This window comes from Schistocerca serialis, chromosome 4 (genome assembly GCF_023864345.2).
Source record: "Schistocerca serialis cubense isolate TAMUIC-IGC-003099 chromosome 4, iqSchSeri2.2, whole genome shotgun sequence".
Classification (NCBI taxonomy): Eukaryota; Metazoa; Arthropoda; class Insecta; order Orthoptera; family Acrididae; genus Schistocerca; species Schistocerca serialis.
This window is the reverse complement of record NC_064641.1, coordinates 620,261,832-620,288,499: the sequence shown is the minus strand read 5'-3', so window position 1 is coordinate 620,288,499 and position 26,668 is coordinate 620,261,832. Positions and strand designations below refer to the sequence as shown.

Below are 26,668 nucleotides of genomic sequence, written 5' to 3'. Positions count from 1 at the left end.
CAACACCTTTTGACAGCAACCCTTAGCATTTGCTTCAAATTGCAGGCTTTAACCTGGCAGTAAGCATCTCACTGTAACATACACTGTTTACTGTTGTGTCCCTTTCCCCTTAATGTTCCAGTACTGGACCTTGTGTGTCCCAAAAAACCATAAGCATCAGTTTTCCTGTTGACGGTTGGATCTTGAGCTTTTTCTTGCTCAGCAAATTTGGATGTTCCCATTCCATACTCTGCCATTTATTCTACAGCTTGTAATGATGGAGCCACATTTTGTCACCAGTAATGATCCTGTCTAATAAGTTGTCCCCTTCATTACCATAGTGATCCAAATGTTTTTTGCAGATGTCCAAGTGCATTTGTTTATGCAACTGTGTGAGTTGTTTTGGAACCCATCTTGCACAAACTTTATGAAACTCAAGTCTGTTGTGGATGATTTCGTAGGCAGAACCATGACTAATTTGCAGATGGTGTGCCACTTCGTCAATAGTTAATCGTCTGTCCAAGAGAATCATTTCACGTGAACACTCAATGGTTTCTTCATTTGTGGCGGTAAACGGTCGTCCGGCTCCTTCATCATGCGTAACACTTGTGCGACCATTTCGGAATTTTTCAATCCATTCATAGACAGTCCATTGTGGCAAAACACTGTTCCCATACTGTACTGAAAGTCTTCAATGAATTTCGGCCCCTGATATGCCTTACGACCACAAAAAATGGATCACTAAACGTTGCTCTTCTTTGGTTCAATTAGACAGTGGAGCAGCCATGATTAACAGCATGGCAGCAATAATGAAACTAACCTAGCAGCTTGAAAATTGCAAAGATTAACAACAAATAAACAAAGCATGTGTCATCGATGGAAAATGACAGTACTACCAAAATAAACAAAAATATAACTAAATTGCAGATAATAACTGACTTACCATTGTAGTTGATCACCCACTTCCTAAAAATGCAAAATGTTTTTAGAAGGCTTTTGTTAATATGAATGAAATAAATTCCATCCAGATTAATGAAAATCTTCACAAAATCTGTGAAGGTACTGTATATTCCCATGTTTCTTCTAAATCTTCCTTTTATTTAATAGCCACAATGCTAAATTTGCTCGTTCAGCGTCCCTACCTTTGCTAAAACTGAACTGATCCTCTCCCAATGTACTTTCAATTTTGCCCTCCATTCTTCAATAATTAACTTATATATTTTTTGAGACCTTTGTAGGCCAATTGTGCAGAAACTTTCATATGTACCAATTCTTGCTTGCATAGAAAGTAAAAAATTAAATTATTTTCATAATCTCATACAACTCCCCTAGTTTCTCTTACTCATTTCTTTGGTCTGATGCCTATAAGAGTTCCTCATCATCATTTTCAATTGGCTCAATTTCTCTAAAGCTTCTTCAAGTTTCATTTCTGTCTACTTACCTAATTTCTGCTTCCATTACCCAGTCACCTTTCTCATCTCTTCACCATTCCCCTTGTTCTTTACTCCCAAATGTGATTTTTATTAGTCTATGTGCAGAATTTATATTACCATGTTTTGATTTTGTGTCAATTCTTCTTCAACTATTCTATGTTTCTGGCTAACTTCATTTCTGAGAAAGCTACATTTTTGCTGTACACTTTCAACATTTTTACATTTTTGTTGTTTTTTATGAATTCCAGTATATCACCTGTTATCTATGGTTGCTTTTTCAGTGCTAGTGTTTTTTCTGCTGCCTGTACTGCACCCTTTTTAATGTCATTACATTGTTTTTCCATGCTAGTAACACTGTGAAGTATCACTGTTTCTTTTCTCACCAAGGAAGTCAGAGCTTTTGGTTCATTCACTTTCTAGGTTCTTTTGTGTAATGTCTTGAATTTCAATTGACATTTTGTGTAGCCATTTGCTATAAATAATAGGTATCTGGAACTTACTTGTACAACTAATACAAACTAGTACATATGTTTTTGTAATCTAATTTCTCAAATTCCATATTGATGTATTTTGCAGATACAATTGTCTTCTGATTGTGGATACAGTAGTAGGAGTAGGTGGAGTTCCAATATTTGTTGACAAATGGGACATCGATGTTGCGTTTGCTGGCTCACAGAAGGCACTTGGAGGACCAACTGGTCTTGCACCAATAACGTTTGGTCCTCGTGCAGTGTAAGTAGAAACCAAATTTTCTTTGTATTTCATTTTCCTGTATATTTCAAATAAGCATGTACAATGAGTGCAGGAAACATTGTCTGGAAGCTTAAATTTTGCATTGTGGAGTTGTACACAAACTGTTCTTGTTGTGTGAGAATACAAGGTGATAGGCTGCCGTGAGGAAACAGTTAAAAGTTGCATTGGCCACACTCAACAACTTTGTAGTATTAACTGCAGCAGCACTGGGAGCACCTATGGTTATGAATGTGACAGTTTTGGTGCATCTGGCTTTGCCTCTGATCTCTCATACTACTGTGTGTTTTGATAAGCATGATTTGGACATTTTGTCTTCACCCAAGCCTAACTGGTGGACACTGGGACACTGCAAACACTGAGTGGGAGCTATGAATCTCTGAACAAAAGATGAAAGTAAGTATTGGCTCCACAGCTGTCACCTTACACTTCACCAATAGATACAAAGTTCTGTCCATTGTTGAAAGCACATCTGAGCCAGGAAAGGATTCCTCATTTGTCTGGACTTCTGACCACCTTCCTGTACCTTCGACCACCTTCACACAAAGTCTGGAGAAGTTCAGAAAGTTGATCATTAAGCAAGTGATGGTGCCACTGAGGGAAATAGCTGGCAGTTTGAAAAGGGAGACTAATGTGCACTAGGCATTACAACATCTGCTGCCTGTGTCCAAAAGCCTTCTTCATTTCCAGTACATAACTGGCTGAACTGATGAAGATAGCTAACTTGTAATTTGAAGCTTCATACTCTGAAACAGCTGTGGTGCTCTTGTTTGTAACGTTGAGAGCTGAAACGAAATCCTCAGATGAGTTTGCAATTATCTTTGATTGGATTTCTTGATCTTCCATAGGTCAAGGGTGCACTAGTCACAGGAGCTACTCAACTAGCAGAGTATGTGTGGCATGAACATGTGATTACAGGAGCTCAGTGCTGAATTAAGCACAGTATTCAGAAAGCACATTAATCACAGAGAAGAGCATTATTCACAGAAAATCAAAAGAGGAAATGTTAATTAACTGTGGGATAATCCATGGTAGAGTCCCAGAAATATTCTCAATACTAACTGTAATGCTCATATAGTCACAGGAATAGAATGCTGGTTGGAACCAGAAATGGGCAATAGTGAAATCTCAGGATTACAATTGGAGCACAAAACATCAGTGATGGGATAGGCTAATACCAATGGCGGTGGTGCACTTATTGCCATAAAGAAAGTCTATTATCTAGTGAAGTTACAGCAGGCTCTGAATGAGAAACAACCAAGGCTAAGGTAAGTCTCAAAGCTTGCTGAAACATGGTAGACTGATGCTTTTATAGGTCACCTGCCTAAGGAGTTGGAAAAGCTAGCCAGCTATAGACTGGGAAACTTACATAAACTGAACAACTTCCATGCACAGGTATTTTTATGGCAATGCACTTCCCTTTACTTTCCTTGACAGTTAGTTAGAAACTTAACTCATTACAGTAACACCTCAGATCTCCTGGTAGCTATGAAAATCAAAATTAATGTAAGAATAACAGTGTGAAAAACATTCAAAGGATCTGAAAATCAAATTCTGCCAGTCAGTGTGACAAAAAGTTCTAAGAAGTTTTGACCTTACCATAAGTTCAGTAAATTGATCAAAGTTATTTATACAGTTACTCAGTGGCCATGCACCAAAATGGAGGGTGGAATAGAGGTGGGCTCTGAATGCCATCTTCCACAGTTATTTCACTGTGAAGATCATAATACAATCCCTCCTTTCAATCCTTGCACAAATGCTGAAATTATATATATTGAAAAGTGATCATGAAATAGAAAATCAACTAGTCACTCAGCAGAATAAGGTCACTGAACCTGTTGCAAACCTATAGAATATTATGCAGATTATTAAAAAAAATGCTCCACTCCTTACAGCAGTTTTCAAACACTACTGGAGAAAAAATTGTTCCAAGTGATTGGTCTAAGACTCAGTATACTCCTCCTTTCAAGAAGAGACATTGCACATATATGTACAAGAGTAAGTTAATAACAAAGAAATCAATCAGTTGTAGCACTGTGAAAGAGGTTTTATGCTCCCACATTATGATTTTTATGGAGACCAAAAATATCTTCTGTAGAAGTAAACATGGGTTCTTCAAACAGCAGCATTATGAAACTCAGCTAATTATGTTCATCCATGAGATTCAGAAGTCAATAGATACCAGTGCTCAGGTTGTTCAATTTTCCTTGGCTTTCAGAAGGCATTTTAGACAATTATCCACTTTCACCTAGTGAACAAATTACAAGCTTACAGAACATCATATCAACTTCATGACTGGATTCAAGACATACTGATAGATAGAACTCAATATATCAATCCTAAGTGAACAAAATCATTACACATAAAAGTAATTTTGGGTGTACTTCAAGGAAAGAGTATTACTGTTCACAAAACATACACATAATTTGCTGGGTAACATCTGTGAAGCTGCTTCAGGTGCTGCTGCTGTTTATAGAAAAGTCAAAATGCCAGAAAATTATAACAGAATAGGAAGATCAGCAGAAGACTGGCACTTGATACAGAAACTGACTGTGTAACTGTAGCTCATGATAGGTAAATGTAATGCATTTTGCACAAATACTCAGACAAACTCTTTATTTTTTTCACTACACAATTGATAACAAAACATTCGAAATAGCAACAAATGTAAAATATCTAGTAGGATGAACCCAGAGTGGCCTAAAGTGAAACAACTGCATAAAAGTTGTTGGAGGAAAAGCTGACTTCAGACTGAGATTCACTGGAAAAATCCAAAGGAAACAATATGCCTACAAAAGAGATAGCTTAGAAAAATCCTTATCCAACTGACCCTTGAGTAGTGTTCATTAGTCTGAGATTTTAACATGTAACATCAATAGAAAAATTAGAGATGATCCAATGAAGAGTATTATGTTTCTCTATACATTTTCTTAGAAAGCACTAGAGCATCACAGAAATGATCATCCAGATGTCACTAGACAAGCATTGTCAATCATAGAGAGCTGTGCTGTTAAAATTTGGAAAATATCCAGGCAACATATTCTTTCTTCCCAAATACATTTCACAAAAATGACTATGATGGGACAATCAGAGGAACTCAAATTCATATGGAGTGTTACCGCCACCTCTTACCATGAACTATTCACAAACGTTATAGGAAAGGAGGTTTATCATAGCAGCATCAAGGGTATTCTTTGCCTTGTACCTTAAGGTGGTTTGTGTAGTATAGATCTAATTGTAGACACAGGACCACTTATCATCATCATTATTATTATTATTAGTATTATTATTATTATTTAGTTAAGTAGATCAGCATGAATAGTTGTGGGTATTAACACACTGCTTCCTGAATTCAGGAAGCACACTAGCCCCACATCAAATCCACCTGGCAAGTTAATAGTGAGGATTGGTGTGCCAGCCAGCCTATATGTGGTTTTTAGTCAGTTTCCCAGATCCAACTAGATCAATACCAGGCTGGTACCCACAGCTGCCCTCTTTTACATGTTTCACAGGTGGTGACAGGCCACCCTCTAAGATTAATATTGCCAAAGTGAGATTAACAGGCTGACCGTGAGAAGACATGGGATAAGGCCAGGAAAAAGGAGAAGATTATTTAATAAAGTAATTCAGGAAATAATGGGTTGCTACTATTTTCATGGATGAGCATCAAGTGATGAAGGGACATATACACCAGAAAAAAATGTTGTTTTAATTGGTCAGAAATGGGGACAATATTACACACATGAGCAGACAGACAGCTCCATTTTTGTGAAGTGACAACTTAATTGTTAATTGAAAGCACTGATATATGTCTTACAGAGGAAAGGAAAGAGAGAAAAAGTATGAAGGAAGAAATAAACTTGAAAGTATCTTTATCAAAAAGTATGTAAGAGAGACAAATTCATCTTAGCTGTAAGTCTGCAGTTATACATAAAGCAGCTTGTTCTACATGCCTGAGCATTTTCATTCATTACGAGGTTGCTGAACAAAATGTATGAATCAATCATACTAAAATTTGGATGAATGCATGAAGAAGGCAGGTGTTAGATTGTGACAACATGTGGTATGTCGAGCACAAAAGAGTTCTCAAGAGCTTCAGTCAGCAAAAGTATAGAAGTGTCAAAGTCCCAAGAATTACATTGTGTTATGTATTCAAACAAAGGATGGTCCATTTTATGTGTAATCTGTATAGTGGTGACTTGTTAGTCTCATTGAGAATTTATTGATAATTCCTTCTATAGAGAATGCATAGCACTGATGACAGCGTAACTACTATATTTCACATTATCTGGTGACTCGCATTTACTAATCTAATGCCAGTAGTGTATGCAGCAAGCACATTGGGTTGTGGTGAGGGTACTGTAGGGTGGGGTGGTTAGAGGGTGAGAAAGGTGGGAGGCATGGAGAGGGATTGGGGGTGGGTGGCTAACAGCTTGGAGGGAGGCAGCCAGTTTGCCGGCTAGGAATGCAAGAGGGAAGGGTGGCAGGTATATGGACTAGGCATTTGATGCATGGTTATCGGAGGTGGTGGGAGCAGGCTGCACAGAAGATGACATGCAACATGAATTAAGAGGGGGTGACAGGATGGTGGAATGGAAAACTGGTGTGTAGAAGGTGTGGGGACAGTGAGTTACTGGAGATTGAGGCCAAGATGATTATGGAAGGAGAAGTTGTATTGTAAGGATAACTCCCATCTGCACAGTTCAAAGAAGCTGGTGATGAAGGGAAGGTTCCAGATAGCCTGGAATTGGAAGCAGCCTTTGAAACTGAACATGCTGTGCTCAGCTGCATCCTGTGCCACCAAGTGGTCGACTTTGTTCATGGTTACAGTTTGGTGGTGTCCATTCATCCTGGTGGGCAGCTGGTTGGTAGTCATACCAACATAAAAGGCTGTGCAATGTCCACAGTATATTTAGTATATGTTATGTACAGACCAGATTACATGCAAGATAAAAAGCTCAAAATATGCATGCAAATATGTGTGAAAAATGCTTAAAATATCCATAAAAACTGTCAATACAATCAGGAAAAAGTAATAAAAAGCACAGTAGTTACTGCATGTGATATCTCTCAATGCTGGACCTGTGCATATCGATTTTGTGGAAGAACAGTGGCCAAACAAAAAAAAAAAAAAAAAAATGGGACATTTAGAATGCTGATCTCATGATCTATATTATCTGTATAATTTGTGGCAGAGGTTAGGCAAGATCCTTTTTGTGAATAGTTTTTAAAAGATTGCAAAAAGAAGATGCACGCTGTGTTTCAGATATAGTTGTATACCTGTATACTTCGTGATAGGGGTTAGGCACAGTCCTTTTTGAGTTCAGTTTTTAAAAAATTGCAAAATGAATATGCACAATGCGTTTCAAATACTGTTCTTTCTTTGCTATTGTTTTCAGTAACAAGTGAATGTGATGCAAGTTAGTGGCTGTGAAACAATCAATATACCGGTACACAGGTCCAGCTCTGAGACATATCACATGCAGAGGGGCATGCATGAGAACGCCATAATATTTTATTTCAAAAGCAACATACAATCAGGAATTTTTTGAACAATGTTAATGTTTAATGAATATTACCAACTGAATATCATTTACAAATTATTTTACATTTTGCTACTATTGTAAAATAACAGTCAGGTACTGCTCTAAGTGTTCGGTAGTAAGACTGTGTCTTCGATCACTCAAAATATTTTTTCAAGCAGAAAAGGATCATACTTTTCTGGTAGAAGTTCACACATCTCATTAATAAAACTATCCATTTGGGACAAGAGCTCCAAGCTGGGGTTGTTCAAAATGTTGTCAATTTTTTTTCTTTTTTTAAAAAAATTTTTTTTTCCTTGGAATACCTCTGGCAGTGAGGAGTTCACTAGACATATTTTGTTCATTAACTGAACAGATTCATTCAGCACCAAACCTTGAGTTTCAAGCCTTTTAATGCTCACATGTATATGGGAAAAATGAGTGATAATCACAGCTATGTTTTTTTACATTGGAATCATTAAATGCTTCCTCAAACTGGCATATTACCAAAGCTTCTGCACTATCAAAGTCTTTTACTATTCCTTTGATGCCATTGAAATGTTCATTGTAAAACAACTCAGCTTCAATCGATGAACCCCAATGAGTTACCACTGGTTCAGGAGGTAAAGGCACATTTCGTGGTTTTCCATTGTAGGTCTTGATGTGAGAAGGTGCCTTAAAATAAAACCAGTTTTTTTTTTTTTGCATTCTGAAATGTGCATTGTGCTTCTTCAGCAAGGTGATTTACTGCAGGGGCAAAACACATCACATGAATCTAATTAGGATAAAATACTTTGAAGGCTTTTCCCGCTTTGATCATATAGGGAGCAGCATCTGAGAGAAACACAAATACACTTTCATCTGGAGAAGATTCTGGAAATATTTTTCTAATGCCCACATTCACAAATCTGGTGATTTGCCTTTTTAAGTTCTTTGGAGGCCACTAAATAGCAGGAGGAAGGCTGTTGTTTTAATGCATAAACAATTAAATTTGCAATGTAACGGCCACAAGCGTCAGTAGTTTTGTCAATTGAAATGCAAATAATGTTGCCTTGAGTTCATTGTATATTTCTTCCAGAACCTGTAGTCAAATTGCCGGTATGTAATATTTATGCAATGTTGATTCATCTGGTATGCTTTGATTTAAGCAATATTCATGCATGAAACCTTTGAGGATATGGTCTGTACGTTTGTGAAGAGGAATATTGCCTGCAATGAATGCTTCACACAGATCCACATTAAAGCAATTTTTTTTGTTACCTTTGGAGGTTAAATTCCTGCTACTGCTACTTGCTACTGTCAGAAGTTGTTGTCATGGACCTTTCTTCTGCATTCCTGTGACATGAAGACTTGTCTTGGCAAGCTGGTCTACTTGAAACTTTTTTTAAGCAAAACATTTTTCTCACTAACTCAACAATATCAAACATTTTCGTCATATGTTAATGTTCCAGGATGGTCAGCTAGCCACAAAATGACATTTCTTTTTTCAGGCAGGATGGTGCACAACACATTACACACTACACGTAAATATGTTAAACTTCATATAAATAAGAAGAAAACTAAACTGAAGCAATGTACATGTGACTAACAACTTGTGTAATTTACTTGAATTGTGGCCAAGGTGTGCAGTATGACAGGGGAGGGGATCAACTGGAGGCACAAGCACCAGACGCATAGGCACAGGTACCAGATGCATTGACTCTGCCTGCCTGTTCCTGTTCAGTAATGAGATCGTTAGCCAGTAGCCTCTCAGTTGGCAATCGCATGCAGTTGTAGGTCGCAGTCACTCTGTGAGACATCAAAATGAGATTGAGCTAGATTTTTAAAATATTCTAAACATAGAGAGAAAATATGCATCATTATTAGTTTTTAGTTAAAATATACGATAACACTGAAAAGGAACCAAATATGCTGATACATATGCGACCTGCAAATGCATATAATCTGGTCTCTAATGGTATGGCTGCTTTCACAGATGACCTGGCCTCTAATGGGGCATGATAAGCCTGTGACAGGACAAGAGAAGGAGGAGTTAAGTGGGAGGATTTGGCAGGTCTTGCACCTTGGTGAACCACAGGGATATGATTCCTGTGGCAAGGGGTTGGTTGTGGGAGCAGCATAGAAATGGACTAGGGTGTTGTGTAGGTTGGGTAGGTGATGGAACACCACTTTGGGGAGGTGGAAAGGATCTTAGATAGGATTTTCCTCATTTCAAGGTACAATGAGAGATAATCAATGCCCTAACAAAGGATATGGTTCAGCTGTTATAGTCCATATCGATACTGGGTGATGAGGGGGACCCTTGCCACAGTGATCACATCCCTGTGGTAGACCAAGGTGCAAGACTTGCCCAATCTACCTAGCCAACACCTCAAGATCCAGTCCTGTCACAGCCTTATCCTACCCCATCAGAGACCTGGCCTGCTGTGAAAGCAGCTATGTCATATACCAGCTCTGCTGCACACACTCCACAGCCTTTTTGTCAGTGCGACTGGCAACCAGCTTTCCACCAGGATGAATGGCCACAGCCAAACTGTTGTCAAGAACAAAGTTGACCACCCAGTGGCACAACATGCAGCTGAGCACAAGAGCACAACATGTTCAATTTCAATGACTGCTTCACAACCTCGGCCATACGGTCCCTTCTCTCCACAACCCACTTCCATAAACTATGCAGATGAGAGTTATCCTTACAACACATCCTCCACTCCCATAATCATCCTGGCCTCAGTTTCCATCAAACCACTGTCCTCACACCCTCCACCAAATGGTTTCCAGTTATTCCAACCTCTCACTCCCTCCCAAAACATATTTTCTATTTCATCTTTAGCATGTAGCACTCCCCACTAGTTCTGGGAACTGTGCATCACATGCCTGTGTACCTGCCACCCCTCCCTCCCTGGTTCATAGCTAGCAAATTGGCTGCCTCCCTCCAAGCTATTAGCCACCCAAACCCAATCCCTCCCTGCCTCCCACCTCTCTCTCCCTCTACCAAGCCCAACTGACAAAACACCCACCACAATTTAATCCACCTGCTGAAACACAGCACTGGAATTGTTCGGCCAACCAGCACTTTGGACTCAACATTTCTGCTTTTTGTGAATGGTCTCCTTTAATCCAAGAGTATTTACATTCTAACAGAGCTTTCCTACAGCATTAATAGCTTAAATGTGTACTGTAACAATAACTCAAACAAACCTAACTGTGGCGATCTATATGAGTACTCATAAAGGAATATGTTTTTTTCTATTTCAGAAAGAAGATGATGAATCGTAAGACCAAAGTCCAGAGTTTCTATATGGATGCTTTGGAGTTTGCTAAGAACTGGAAGAGCTTGGGACCTGAAGTTCCCAGAGGGTATGTGCTTTAATTTAAAAAAAAATTAGTTCCATCTTATTCCAACTCATTAAGATTTCAGTCATGAATGTTTTGAATAATGAAATGCAATTACACTCCTGGAAATTGAAATAAGAACACCGTGAATTCATTGTCCCAGGAAGGGGAAACTTTATTGACACATTCCTGGGGTCAGATACATCACATGATCACACTGACAGAACCACAGGCACATAGACACAGGCAACAGAGCATGCACAATGTCGGCACTAGTACAGTGTATATCCACCTTTCGCAGCAATGCAGGCTGCTATTCTCCCATGGAGACGATCGTAGAGATGCTGGATGTAGTCCTGTGGAACGGCTTGCCATGCCATTTCCACCTGGCGCCTCAGTTGGACCAGCATTCGTGCTGGACGTGCAGACCGCGTGAGACGACGCTTCATCCAGTCCCAAACATGCTCAATGGGGGACAGATCCGGAGATCTTGCTGGCCAGGGTAGTTGACTTACACCTTCTAGAGCACGTTGGGTGGCACGGGATACATGCGGACGTGCATTGTCCTGTTGGAACAGCAAGTTCCCTTGCCGGTCTAGGAATGGTAGAACGATGGGTTCGATGACGGTTTGGATGTACCGTGCACTATTCAGTGTCCCCTCGACGATCACCAGTGGTGTACGGCCAGTGTAGGAGATCGCTCCCCACAACATGATGCCGGGTGTTGGTCCTGTGTGCCTTGGTCGTATGCAGTCCTGATTGTGGCGCTCACCTGCACGGCGCCAAACACGCATACGACCATCATTGGCACCAAGGCAGAAGCGACTCTCATCGCTGAAGACGACACGTCTCCATTCGTCCCTTCATTCACGCCTGTCGCGACACCACTGGAGGCGGGCTGCACGATGTTGGGGCGTGAGCAGAAGACGGCCTAACGGTGTGCGGGACCGTAGCCCAGCTTCATGGAGACGGTTGCGAATGGTCCTCGCCGATACCCCAGGAGCAACAGTGTCCCTAATTTGCTGGGAAGTGGCGGTGCGGTCCCCTACGGCACTGCGTAGGATCCTACGGTCTTGGCGTGCATCCGTGCGTCGCTGCGGTCCGGTCCCTGGTCGACGGGCACGTGCACCTTCCGCCGACCACTGGCGACAACATCGATGTACTGTGGAGACCTCACACCCCACGTGTTGAGCAATTCGGCGGTACGTCCACCCGGCCTCCCGCATGCCCACTATACACCCTCACTCAAAGTCCGGCAACTGCACATTCGGTTCACGTCCACGCTGTCGCGGCATGCTACCAGTGTTAAAGACTGCGATGGAGCTCCGTATGTCACGGCAAACTGGCTGACACTGACACCGGCGGTGCACAAATGCTGCACAGCTAGCGCCATTCGACGGCCAACACCGCGGTTCCTGGTGTGTCCGCTGTGCCGTGCGTGTGATCATTGCTTGTACAGCCCTCTCACAGTGTCCGGAGCAAGTATGGTGGGTCTGACACACCGGTGTCAATGTGTTCTTTTTTCCATTTCCAGGAGTGTATTTCATGTCTGTACACTACATAACACCCTGTTGACAGTTATTTCAGAATGACAGTTTAATACAATAGTGTTAGAACTATGAGAACTGTTGATGAAATCCTTATTTTCCATGTAAAGTTTTCAGCACAAGTGACAAATTCCCCCTGCTCTCTCTCTCTCTCTCTCTCTCTCTCTCTCTCTCTCTTTCTATTAGAATAAATGATTATAGGACTTGTTCCACAACATGAAAATAATTACTTAAAATCTAAATTGTGGGCACTTTCTCCAGTTTCTAATAATACATTGTAAATGGAGAAAGTTACTTTGCCTATAATAGCTTTAGTCCATGGCCTTACAGATGTAAAGCCTTCCATCAAATATAAAAAATCCTGCTTGTTAAATAATGAGCTGCTGCCTGCCAAAAATTCTGTTCCCATAAAACATACCCTGCACAGTAAGTTCTGCTTGGTATTTCCCATAATTTATGTTCAAAACTTGTGAGTTTACCATAGTAACTATGTTGAGGAAAATACCACAGCAATTTTAAAGTGATTATGCGGCTAAGATACTACAATAAAAGGAGTACAAATACACCTTTCCCCCCACTTACTTTCCTTTGCACAACCACAAGAAGAGAGATATTAACAAGTTGAGGGTAAAGATGGTTTCATAGAAGTGGTGAAAAATAAAATAACCAGCCACATGTGTAACCCAAATTACTCAACATAGGAGGGACTATTTACAGTGACAGACAAAATGTGTACTGTGCTCAATATGAATGGTGGCATCATAGTTTAACTTGCAAAGTGACAGCAGATATGAATTGATTTATTAAGAAGTACAGACTCAAAGAAATATCCATGTATCTGTGTGTGATGTGCAACCATAGATCACTATGCCTTCTCCTTGGGGAATGTTTCATAAATCTGTAGAGGTGACATTCTTAATGTGTGCACAGATGCTTACACTAGTGTAATTAGTGATGATTGAATCTTATAAAGAAAAGCTACATAAATAAAATGTACTTCTCTCACCAGTGAACATCTTTAACTGCAAAAATTCAGGACACAAAGCAGCCTGCTTATTCTGCTGAGGTGAAACACAGCCTACCACCTCTTTGATACTTTCAGGAGGCTGTTCTCTGCCAGTCTCTCTTGTTGTTACAAGAACAGATCAGTTAGAAAAAGGGCATTCACCTGTATGGAGGCCATAGTCACCATCATTAACAGCAAACCTCACTACAGAGTAATCACATTACTTGAGCTATTTAAAACTAATACATTAATTTTTCATTTTAAAATAAAGTCTCTTTTCGAAACCATGTTTTATTTTTGCCATATTTTATCCAATTTTTATCACATTCTACACAAAGTGAAGTCATCTGAGTTGTATTTTTGTAAGTCTTTCTTGATTTATATAAGTCAGTTTATAATGACAATATTAATACACTTTGTGGCAATATACATTGTATTTTAAGTATTTGCTTCTAACGTTACAGTATAAACAAATGCAATGTCAGAACTGCTTTTCTTTGCGTGCATGTTTATAATTTGATGTGTATCAGAATATATGATTATCAGGGGCTGTATCAGCTTTTAGTTAAAGATTTAAGAGAGATAGATATTTTGATGATCTGGGACTGTTAAGAGAGGTACATATAATATGAAATAAGACATTTGATCTCAGGCAGATTAAGTACTTGGAAACCTGATATTTTGCATGTTCCTTTCTGAAATTTAATTTAGTACACTCTTTTGCTGTGCATACTTGGTAAATATTTACTCTTGTTTTTGTTTCAGGTATCACTATACTTTGTCTATGAATCTTCTTTTTGCACTGCGTGAAGCTCTAGCTGAAATTGTAGAAGAAGGGCTGGAAAACCGATGGAAGAGGCATCATGAAACTGCTGAGAGAGTTCGTGTAGGTGTTCATAAGCTTGGTCTTGAATTGTTTCCACATGAGGGAGAAACCCCTCTTAACTGTGTGACAACAGTCCGTACAAAGCCAGGAATTGATTGGAGGAAACTACGACATTATGCAATGGATGTGTAAGTATTCATTTTCAGTTCCAGAATTATTGTCAGAAAGTGAAAAGTAATCATGATTTTTACTGTTGAAGGTGGCACGTAAAATATTCAAATGTTTTCCAGTAGCCACATACTTGATTACATTTATAGGAATTTTCCTTCATGATAGGATTCCAGTATAATAATGATAGCTAATAATTTTCTCTGGAATTTATTTAAATAATACATACTTCCTGAGGAACTAGGCCTAAGGAATTTATGATTATTCACAAGAAAACTTGCTTTACTGAATATCGAACAAGGGAAGATGGTTTCCCTCTTACCTCAGATTTTTTAAGTGATTCACTAGCAGGAAGCATTTGATATTTCATTTGAAATGTGAACAATGAAATGGCTTTGTATTACACATCTGTATGAAGGATTGTCAAATGTAAAATTGACATCAGTGGAATTTATGACCTCCCTCATTTCTGTCCTGATGCCCTGAATGTATTAGCAAACAGTCCATTGTTCACATTTCTATAGCTCACATGGCCAGAAGACTCTACTCGTATTTCAGAGTAATAATAAGTGGCATTGTGTACAGGAGATTGGTGAGTGACAGCTATGTGCAGAGAATAAACGGCAATACTAAGGAACATTGCAATAAACTAGGAGTCATTTTCATTGACCCCAACAAATTTCTAAGGGCAAAGTGTCTTGCCAAAGATGGTCTACATCTGAATAGGTTGGGCTCAAAAATATTCAGTAAGATGTTCCTAGATACTTGACAGGTCATAAAAAATAAGGGAAACTGATATGTAGTGATGGGTGTGAAAAACTTACGTAGCATTAAGAAAGATAAAACCTAACCATTATGTGGCAAGAAATGTGCTAAAGCCCATAACTAATAGTCAAAGTAGGTATGTTATCCACTGGAAGATAAATGGTTTAAACCCTGATGCTTCAATCAATAAAAGCTCCAAAATAGATTAATTGGAAATCATTCTGACAGAATGTGCAAATATTAGAGTTATTTGTTTAAATGAGCACTGGTTTACTGAGGACACAATTAAAATTCTAAACAAAATAGGGAACTTCAGATTAACAAGTAGCTTTTGCAGGAGAAACACGTCACGTGGAGGCTCATGTACACTTCTACATAGTGATATAAACTATGAGACCAGAAACTGTTTTAATTATTTAAATGAAGAATGTGTGTTTGAGAGCTGTTGTGTAGAAATAGTAGAATCACTAGCAAATGTTATAATAATCTCAATATACAGAATTCCAGGGACGTTAACAGCAGAACTATTCTTATCTAAGCTTCATATTATGGTAGAAGACCCTTGTAGAGAAAAAAAGAAAAAAATTGTAATAGCTGATGATTTTAATATTGATATCACATGTGATAATAGCCATGCTTCAAGATTCACTGACTTAGTAAAGAAATATGGTTTCAAATTTAATTTTTTTTAATCTACCAGAGACAATGGGCAATCAGCAACATATATTGACAATGTTCTAATTAATTATGTATATGAAGATGTGTATAAATTTTGTCTAGATCTAGGTATTTCAGATCATTGTGCATTGTTCATCGTGCTGCCACAGACAGACAGGAACATTTCACATATTAGAACCCATACAAGCTGGAACTTTAGGAAAGAAAACTTGCTAACATTTAGTGAGAAGCTAAAAGAGACAACATGGCCTTTTGATCATTGTAACTCAAGTGATGAGAACTTTAAGAAATTCCTACATGGTTTTCCTGGTGCCTTTAATGAAACATTTCCACCTATACTTTACAGCAATAAAATAACAAATAAAGTAAAGTAGATTACCCAGTGCATAAAAATTTCCATTGTAAGGAAAAGGCAACTGCACAGAGAACTAAAATATAATAAACATACTGATTTCATTAAATATGTTAGACTCTATAAAACCATATTTATAAGAGATGTCGGGGCAGCAAAAAACTGGCAAATGACAGACTAATTTTAAATCATAAAAATAATACAAAGGCTGTGTGGTCAGTCATTAAATCAGAGTTAGGTTCAAAAATTGACATTGAAGGAAATATTATTGTAAATACAACTCAGATATCAGAGTACTTTAATGGATTCTGTATAAATGTAGCAAAGTCTAATGTAGATGTAGAATATTATCACAAAAAAGTAAATCCCTTTGGCCTAAGTAAAAACTCTGAAAACTTTACAAAACTTAAAAGTTTCTGTGGAGGATGTAGAAAATGCTTCTCTAGCATCAAGAAACAAAAAATAGGCAGGTTGGGATGGAATACCCACCAAAGTTATTAAAGTTGTACACAACAGAATTGCAAACCCACTAGCTCAAATTATAAATCAATGTTTTTAAGAGGGCTGTTTCCCAGAGATCCTGAAATATGCTGAAGTCAAACCACTCTTCAAGCAGGGATCAAGAGAGATCATGGGAAATTATCGTCTTATCTCGATTCTCCCAGTCCTATCTAAAATATTTGAAAAAATTGCTGTTGCACAAATCCAAAACTTCATTGCAAAATATTCTGTTATTCTACACAATCAATTTGGTTTTCAGCAGTGGAAAAACACCATACATGCAGTAAACAGTTTCACTGAGAAAATAAGTACATCATTAGACAAGAGAAATAAGGTGGCAGGAATTTTCTGTGACCTCTGACTCTGTAAACCATGCATTGCTTGTTTACAAACTTTAAAAGTATGGCTTTAGCAGCAGTGCCCTACAATGGCTTAAATCCTACTTATCCAATAGAAAGCAAAGAGTTAGCATCTCTTCAAATGGTGCATATTATTTCTCTGACTGGGGGGGGGGGGGGGGCAAAAAAAAAAAACCACCCCCTCAGGGAGTTCTGCAAGGCTCCATATCAGGCCCAGTCCTATTTCTCTTCTATGTTAATGACTTGCCATTAAACGTCAGCTCCCCATTAGTTCTGCTCACAGATGATACTTCAGTCTTAGTTGAAGATCAGGACTCATAAAAAATTCCCAGATCTGTGATCAGTACCCTCAGTACCTTAGAAACTTGGTTTCAGCTAAATGGGTTGAATCTAAACATATTTACAACTCACGTGATGTAGTTCAAAACCGAACAGTCAAAATGTGAGCAGATTAAGATTGTACACAACAACCAAAACATAGAAGAAGTTGACTCACTCAAATTCTTAGGTTTAAATGTAGATAAAAATTTGAACTGGCAGGCACACAAACTGAGCAGCGTTGCCAACTGCAACAGACATGGACACACAAAAAGTAGCATATAGAAGCTACTTCGAATACATTATTGGGTACAGTATTGTTTTTCAGAGTAACTTGACAAACATAGTGAAGATACTAAAAATACATAAAAAAGTAACTCGAAATATGTGCACTGCAAATCACAAAGAACCATGTCGACCATTATTTAGAAAACTTAAAATATTAACTCTGCCATCCTTATAAATACATTAGATTATTATATTTTTGTACAACTGACATGAATTATTTGAGGGAAACCATTTTGTCCATTCACATGATACTAGAAACACAGATAATTTTATGTTCCCCACCCACCACCTCAGACTGTATGCGCAAGGACCCCAATACATGGGAATGAAACTTTGTAATAAATTAAAAGGGAAAAAAGTTGATGCAGATGAATTTAGTTTCACTTAAAAGAAAGCTATATGAGGTACTGACATTGGAGTGTTATTACTCAGTGGATAAATTCATGCAGGACAAACTGAAAATTTTAGCTGGATACAATGTGTTACACATTCCAAGAAATATGCTTATAGTGTTGTTATTTATTGTAGTGCTATTATTTATTAATGTAAGAATTATTGTAACAGAATTACAAATTTTTGACATGTCTCCTGTACGCAAACCAAATGGATTGCAAATGTACATCATGAGATGAATAAAACACAATTCACAATTAGAAGAATAATTTACCTCTGATGTTATCATTGCTTACTGGAGATAAGAAACTAACAATGTGGTCACTTACTTTACTTTACAAACATTCACATCAACATGTAAAAATTATCCAGTAGTTTCTGAAACTGCTATGAAAGCCACTTCTTTCTACTAAGGTAAATGTAACAGGAATGCTTGGTGAACCTAAATAGAAATCCTTGGAAGAAAACTGATGTAGCTGTAGCAAAAACTGTTGGGCACATTAACAGAACTTGCATCCAAAATAGCCTGTGCAAACATTATTCTGCCACCAATGTATGTATGTATGTCTTGCATACGAACTAAAATAATAAGATAAGAGAAATTTGGGTGTCATTTTTCCCTTACTCAATATGTGAACTGAATAAAATAGGAAACTGATAATATTGGTAGAATGTACCATCCACCATGCATTGTACAGTGACTTGTGGAGTATATGCAGAGGTTCTAACCTGAAACTCTACATCATGCTGACTGCAAATTTTTCATACTACTAAATAGTATAGGACAGTCAGTTTCACAACAGAGCTGGAAATATTGTTCTGTTACAAAACAAGTTCATTCAGTCACTAGATGTGTATTGTAGGGACTTGTACTGCAAGGAAGCAAGGGAGGGAATGTTGTTATGGGTGGCCGGTATCCTCTTTCTACAACACAAACGCACACGTGGATTGATATGGTTCTTTATTTACATGAGCTGGAAACATTTACTTAAGTTGAATACAGTCCATTTTTTGTGGTACAAGCTCATCAGTAATAATCCTCTTACAGACTGATGTAATGTCAATATTGGTAGTCTTGCTATTACAAATTTTAGCTTCTCACTGCTAGTAAACAACAATTCTGGTTGAGGTAAACTAGTTCCACGTTAGTCACTAATCTGCTCACTATCTACTGTCATAGCCGGTGACAAACTAAACTCGCTCTGCGAGTAAACTGACAGACACTAAACTGGATGATTGAGTGAGACCCTCCAGTCAGCGGCAGTGGCCTAAATACATGCTATTGAGAGGACATTGGTGGAATGTTGCTTGTAGGTGTGTCTCTGGTCTCTCTAATGATAAGTGTACTTGATCCAGTGCCTACTAATCGATCTTTGTGCTTCATATTTGCCAACCAGTGTGCTGACAACAGCTTATGCCTGCACGTGTATCACACAAATTATTTTGCAAATGATCAATTCTCATTTATCTAAAACAGGTACAGAACATCACAATTAAAAAACGCTTGTACTACAAGAGATATCCTCACATGATAAATTTGTAGGATGAGGTATAACATAATTTGTCTACACAGGAATAAAGCAGACATATATTTACCAATCTCAAGCCTGCCACAGGTCCAAAATTTCATCTTTAATGAAAGAAATGGTTGTAATACCATCATAAGTTACATAGGAGACTTCCTAATGCAAATTTCAACTGTATTCCAATCATTTCTTTCATTAAAGATAAAGTTGTAAACCACTTCACAACTGACGTGCTAGAGACTTCATATTGCAACTTATGACAGTGCTACAACCATTTCTTTAATTAAAAAATCAAGTATAGAAGTAGCTTACAAAACCCTTGTTTAACCATCAGTTGGAAGTTGTTCATCAGTCTCAAATTCATGCCATATATGACTGGCAAAGGAAATAGAGAAAATGCAAAGATGAGCTGTGCCTTTTTATAGGCATATTTAACAAACATGAAAGCATCATGGAGAGGCAGAGTCAACTCTAGAGGCAGACACCATAAAAGAGGCACTGTGCACCACAGTGTGGTTTACAGTTCAAATTATGAGGGCATAAACTCCTTGAAGAATCAACCAATATATTGCTTCCTCCCACATACATACCACATAAAGACGGTTAAGGTAGAATTAGAGAGATTTGACCTTACACAAAGACTTACTAACGACAATTTTACCTACAGCCTACTCACTATTGGAACAGGAAGAGGTGAAAATGCTAGTGATACATAGAATACCCTGCACCAACACCAAAAGGTGTTGTGAGGAGTATAGATCTAGACCAATATGTAGTTTTTACCTATTCAGTTACAGACAACATAAAGCTATTGCTGTTAAAGTAACCCAAATTCATGCCCTGAAATGCCTCACTTGTACTATAGTAGTTTTATGGATCTGGGAAACACAGAAACCTTGAGTTCTGACCACCAACTAATCAAGGCAAGCTAAGATTTTCTGAGTTCAAAAGCATGTAATATAAATTATTTGTGGTGTGAACACAAGAACATCCTGCAGAGACCCGTTCAAGAAATTGGGGATACTAACTACTGCTTCCCAATATGCACTGCCAGACAAACAAAGGGAAGCATCCAGAAGACATAATCAGATGTCAGTGTATCTTCATACACACACAACTGGCAGGTTTATAAATGATTAGAGATGCAATTCTCTGCGACGAGTAAAGTGGCCACCAGACTGCATTAGTCTTGTTCGTGGGTAGTTTTGTTATCATGGGTGGTAGGGCACATAAGGAACATTAACAGTGTCAGACATTGAGTGGTCACTGTGCAGGGCATGGAGATGCCACACACTTGTAAGAATTGGCATTATCAATACCTGACAGTTTGAAAGGGCACTGGTATACATTTGATGGCCGATTGAACTGTGCAATATTCGGGTTTGTATGGCAGTGAGATATGACCCTGGCTCATTGCTGGAATAGGAATGCAAGGGCAAGTGTACTCATCATCAAGTTCTATTCTACCATAAGAAAGAATTATGGTATTGTGCACTAAGCACATCATAGCCCCTTCACATCTGCACCTTCCATGTAGATGTAGATGACATGAGTGAACAAGTAATGGACTCTCTACAACATTCTGTGTCATCCCACACCATTGGTCGGAGACTGGCAGCAACCAGACTAGGCAGTTACCATCTCATGCTTAGCTGCCACTAACACTGCAATACAAATGGCTGCATTTGGAGCCATGCCATGATCGAGAAGCATGATCTGCTGACAAATGATGTTGTACTGTGTTCAGCATTGAATTGCAGTTGTGCACCACCCTGGTTGACCACTGTCGGTGAGTATGGTGGTGACCTGGCAAGAGGCCCCATTCTTCCAATGTTTTGGAGAGGCACAGCAGAGTTCATCCTGGTATTATGGTGTGGAAGCCATTGGGTGTCACTTTAAATCATGGCTGGTAATGACTGGAGGAACTCTGACAGAAAAATGGAACACCATGGACATGCTACATCTTCATGTGTAACCCCTCATGGAACAGTATTGTAATGCCACTTTTCAACAGGACAATGCCCATCCTCATATGGCACATGTGTGGGTGAATTTTCAGCATTATGTTGAGGTACTCCCATGGCCAGCAAAATCCCCAGAACTGTTTCCAATAGAACGTGTGCGGCCAGCTCAGAAGTCAGCTTTGGCCCAGTGCCAGTACCCAGCACATAAAGGACTACGAGAACAGTTACAACACTTATAGCCCAGCTTGTGTCAGGAGAGGGTACAACAGCCTTATGACAACCTTCAGTGCATGCGTCCAGGCCAGAGGGGGTGCAGCATCATACATTAAACAGGCTCATACCGCCAAGTTCTTCGCACATTTGGCTCAATTTTATAATACACTTCAGCCTATGAAGTTTAATTTTGTTTCCTCTTCCCTTTCTGGGTGCTTCCTTTTTTTGTCAGGCAATGTATATATTCCTAAATGAAATTTATGATACATGTCTCTTTTTCAAACAAACAACTCAGTATCCGTAATCAGTACTAGAAATAAGGACAATCTACCTAAAGATCTGAAGTCAGTTTGGTTCAGAAAGGTGTCAATTATTGAGAAACATTTAACTTGCCAGCAGCTGTAAAAAGTTTATCTACTAATTAAGTTCAGTTGAAGAGGCTACTAAGGGATTTGTTGGTACACAACTCCAACTACTTCTATGACAAATCTCCTGGTGGAACCAAATGCTATATATGTTTGTTAATAATTCAAAATGATATATAAAATAACATTTCTGCACAACAGAAGTGTAGTAATGTGTCAGAAAAGTTGTCAACTGCTTCCTAATTGATGATGCATGACTACAACAGCCTAAGAATTATCTAATGCAATTCAGTGTATATACATTTACATGTTTATAACAAGTTTGGTATGTTTCAGATTTAATACTTCTTCCAAATCCATGAGGACAATTTCATTTAGGCCCTGCTCTCTCAGGGCAATACTGTGTCAATGAGCATATTTGTCTCATACAGCATTGTATTCTCAAACATCTCTCTCTCCTTTCTGATGATGTCACAAACTTGAAATTCCATATGAAAAACTCTACAGAATGTATGCTAGTACAGCTGTTCAGCTGTTATATGAGCAATTTTGCTTTCATTTATAGACCGAAGTTGAGTTTGCAGTTACTCAACATATGTTCTATCATGCACATTTGTTAAGGGGATGGATTGGGAAGGAGAACACAGCTGAGCAGAAACAGATTGGTCAAGTCAATCTGTATCACTACCTAGGCTGCACAAAAATAAAAGCTATACACATACAAGTTAATTTTCAGTACAAGTAATCATGGGAAAGCTGTAGGGGGTTTGGGAGCAGTGCATCTTGTTAAATGGTCATTGTACTGTCATTTTCTCCTTCATTAATTATATTCCATGTTCATGCTACAAGCTGATACTGTGAAAACTTTCTTACCTTCCTTGCCTGGAATTTGCTACATTGTTGCCTTTACCTACTAAGGCAACAAGGATATTTAGCAATTCTGCTACAGAGGAGTTTAGAAACTGTGCTGTTTAAGACTTTCCCGATGTAGTAACTGCTTTATTGGTTCATGGGTGCTGCATCGGATAATGTTGAGGAAGTTGCACAATATTTTGACAAGACAGATGCTCGTCATCTTCAGGTGCTGCACCTGAAGATGACGAGTAGCTGTGTCATTGAAATATTGTGCAGCTTCCACAACATTATCCAACTTGATGTCAGTGAACCAATGAAGCAGTTTAGAAACTACCTCACATTCCTCATAAGGACAGTTTTAACCGAATTAAGCTCACAGACCCAGGCACTTTCAAATATTATGGTCAACCTCACTTAGCTTATAGCTAGGTAACTAAATGCTGCCTTGTTTCGACAGTGTAGGCTATTTAATAGTTTTTGCACCTTCGCAGTTAAGAGGTTTCTTGATGTGATGAAGTACTGGTTTTCACTCTAACTTCCCAGTCCAAGGGAACTTATTGTATAAAAGAGACACTGATTTGATCACTGCATCTGTCTATCTTTGTAAATATACCTGTTGTATCATCCTTTTTTAAGACCTGCTTGCCAGGACATAAAACAATTGATAGGCAGGAGAAGGAAGCTAAACTGCATATGGTCTAAATTGTGTAAAAGCTATTTATTTATTTACTTACTGCTTTCATGAATTTCTCACTTACATCACACAGTCATTAACATTGGGATGTCTCTTCTATAGTAGGAGAAGATGGGTCACATGCTCTATCATACATCAAGGGTTCAGACTATTTCAAGAGGCTAGATTCAAGCTTGGCTTTTCCCTGCTCAATACAATATTTCTTATAAAGTAATGAAGAACATTTTGTTATAGTAACCAAACAAGGAGACAAAAACCAATTTGTATTATATCACATATCTCATATATATACTTGTATCTGAACCTGGAATTCACACCTTTCTACAGTCTCACATTGAAGACCTTCATTTTGTGTGTGTGTGTGTGTGTGTGTGTGTGTGTGTGTGTGTGTGTGTGTGTGCTTTACATTAATTTAGTTATTACTGTCATTGTTTTCAGGTACATAAAAGCCTTACATCACTCTTATGTTATGTTACAGTTACAAAATGGATCTGCCTGGAGGATTTGGCAAAACAGCAAAACAGGTACACAGAATTGGTCTTATGGGAAGCAATGCAAACCCATACACTGCTGATTTCACTCTGGGAGTCCTCAAGGATGCAATACAACATTGTAAAATAAGTGAATGATCCAAGCAACAGAAGCATTCTTAGTCACAAGAACTTCCAAAGCCAGTTTCAAATAATATCTGTGCAAAAACGTGACTATTTACATAAATTATTTTCAAAACCACAAAAAAGTTCACTAAATTTTTCTCCTGCTGATTATGCCAAAGAATGTGTAAAAAAAGTCTGTTTGTTACCAAAGGAGAAACATTACCCAAAACACTTGAATTATTTGGTTTCCTTCATAATGTCATGGATTAATTTTCTGCTTTATTCTTCGCTTATTTTGATACGATGTTAAAATAGATCAACAATGTAACACTACATTACCAAAATGTAAAAAACAACAGGAAAAAATTATTCAAATAAATCTGTATACGAGAAATAGTTATCTCTTTGGAATTGCAAAAATCCTCTATTGCCCAATTATGATATTATTGGAGAGTGGCATACGAGACATGATCTAACTTCAGAAGAACTGGGTACATCAATTACAAAGGGCTGGTAATGATACTATCTGTCTTAAAAGTAGGACTGGAGAACTTGTGCAAGCCAGATGAGTGAGACATGTTTCAGAAGTTAGTTAGTTATATGTTCTATAGATCATTTGTATAATTTATATGAAAAAGTGAAATGAATCAGGCTATGTATACAATATTTGTTTGTGTGCATGTCTGCATGGTGGCTGTGGTGACCACAGACCACTAGTAACTGCTGACTGCCATGTGCAAAGTAAGTAAATTGTCTTGGGACTCAGTGTTCTTTGGTTGTTGTGTGTTTTTGACTCTGGTGTAGATGTTTGATTTGTTATAGTCTGTAATGTTTTTCCTGTGTCTCACATAATTATATGAGCCATAATAGAAGTGCCTGATCCTAATCAGTTGGAGATTTTTGTGTGCAGTCAGTCACTATAGCTAGAAAACCCCCATTGGCGACCCCGAGTTGTGAAAATACATTGCATTCGCTCACTGTATATCACCGGTTTCATGCCAATAGATAATGTCACAACTCCAGTTTTTCCAGCAGTGCACATTATTAGATTACATTCGATTAGATTAGATTAGATTTACTTTCATTCCAATTGATCCATAGTACAGAGGTCCTCCAGGTTGTAGGACATGTCAGAAAAACAATAATACATGACAAATATTTATATCTAAAACAATTAAGCTAATGTACCCACCCATTTACTAAGATCACATTAATGCACTGAATTTAAAATTTTTAAAAAAGTTTTTTATTTATTTATAAGTAACCTTCAAATGTGAAGAACAATGCTTTACCACATGTGCTACTAATACACCAGGAATGTTCGTGTCTCCAGTGTTTGTTTCGACAAGCCAGATGACCCTAGCCTCTGCCAGCACACCACCACACCACACTGGGTCTTGTACATATAGTTGCACACATCTTCTACAGTATTCTGGGCTTGACAGGATGTTTCTCCAGCACTAGGTTCCGGATTCCCCTCACCCAAGTTTCTACTGCTCTCCAACATGGACCACACAGCTGTCCGGTTTCAGGGTCCACACGCATGGCTGCCCTTTTCTCAGAGCGATCTAATGTTTAAAGTGGTCAAAGGGATGCTCTCATCAACTATGCTGGGCCACTCCACGCATGCCTCAAGCGACACACCTGCCACGGTTCTGCCCTGTCACTTGGCACTCAATCACGATTTCACACCTCTGCTCAAGATTTCGTCTACAGCAGCCATTGGTCCTTCCGTGCCTGCCATGCAATGCTCGTGGTGTGACCATACAGATTTCCTTCCTACAAGGACTGGACACCATGTCTCAACTGCACAGCTACCAGATGTTCAACACACCACATCGCCTGACACCGAACGACAGTTTGTGTCAGTGAACACTGTGCAGAACCCCCGCATGATTCGTGCCTTTCCTGCACCCCTGTAGGCACTGGCCCCAGGTAATTTTCTGAAGCTGCCACCATTACAACAGGACAACCCAGTGATGTGGTTCACCTTGGTGGACAACATGTTGGACATACAGTGCATTGCGGAAGATGGCACTCATTTTGTGTGTTCAGTGAAACACCTGCATGACCATGCTGATCTTATCAGTGACTTGTTGCTGAACCTACCCAAGAGCACTAATCATTAAACACCTTTCTCATCTGCCAGCCAATACTATTTACACCATTAGTTATGATGAGATTTTAGATCACTGTCTGAGAGGTCACAGCTTATAGTAACTGACGGAAAGTCATCA

At 38.6% G+C, this 26,668-nt stretch overlaps 1 protein-coding gene across 1 annotated transcript in view; it reads left to right on the top strand.

Moving 5' to 3' along the window:
• LOC126475427 (alanine--glyoxylate aminotransferase-like) overlaps positions 1 to 24,827 on the top strand; it is a 105,750-nt gene extending 80,923 nt beyond the window's left edge. The window contains exons 4-7 of the mRNA XM_050103274.1: positions 1,989 to 2,144; positions 10,940 to 11,041; positions 14,336 to 14,584; positions 24,314 to 24,827. Coding sequence (XP_049959231.1) covers positions 1,989 to 2,144; positions 10,940 to 11,041; positions 14,336 to 14,584; positions 24,314 to 24,464 — 658 coding nt within the window. The 3' untranslated portion in view covers positions 24,465 to 24,827. The remainder of the gene's footprint in view (positions 1 to 1,988; positions 2,145 to 10,939; positions 11,042 to 14,335; positions 14,585 to 24,313) is intronic.
• Positions 24,828 to 26,668: the final 1,841 nt, after the last annotated feature.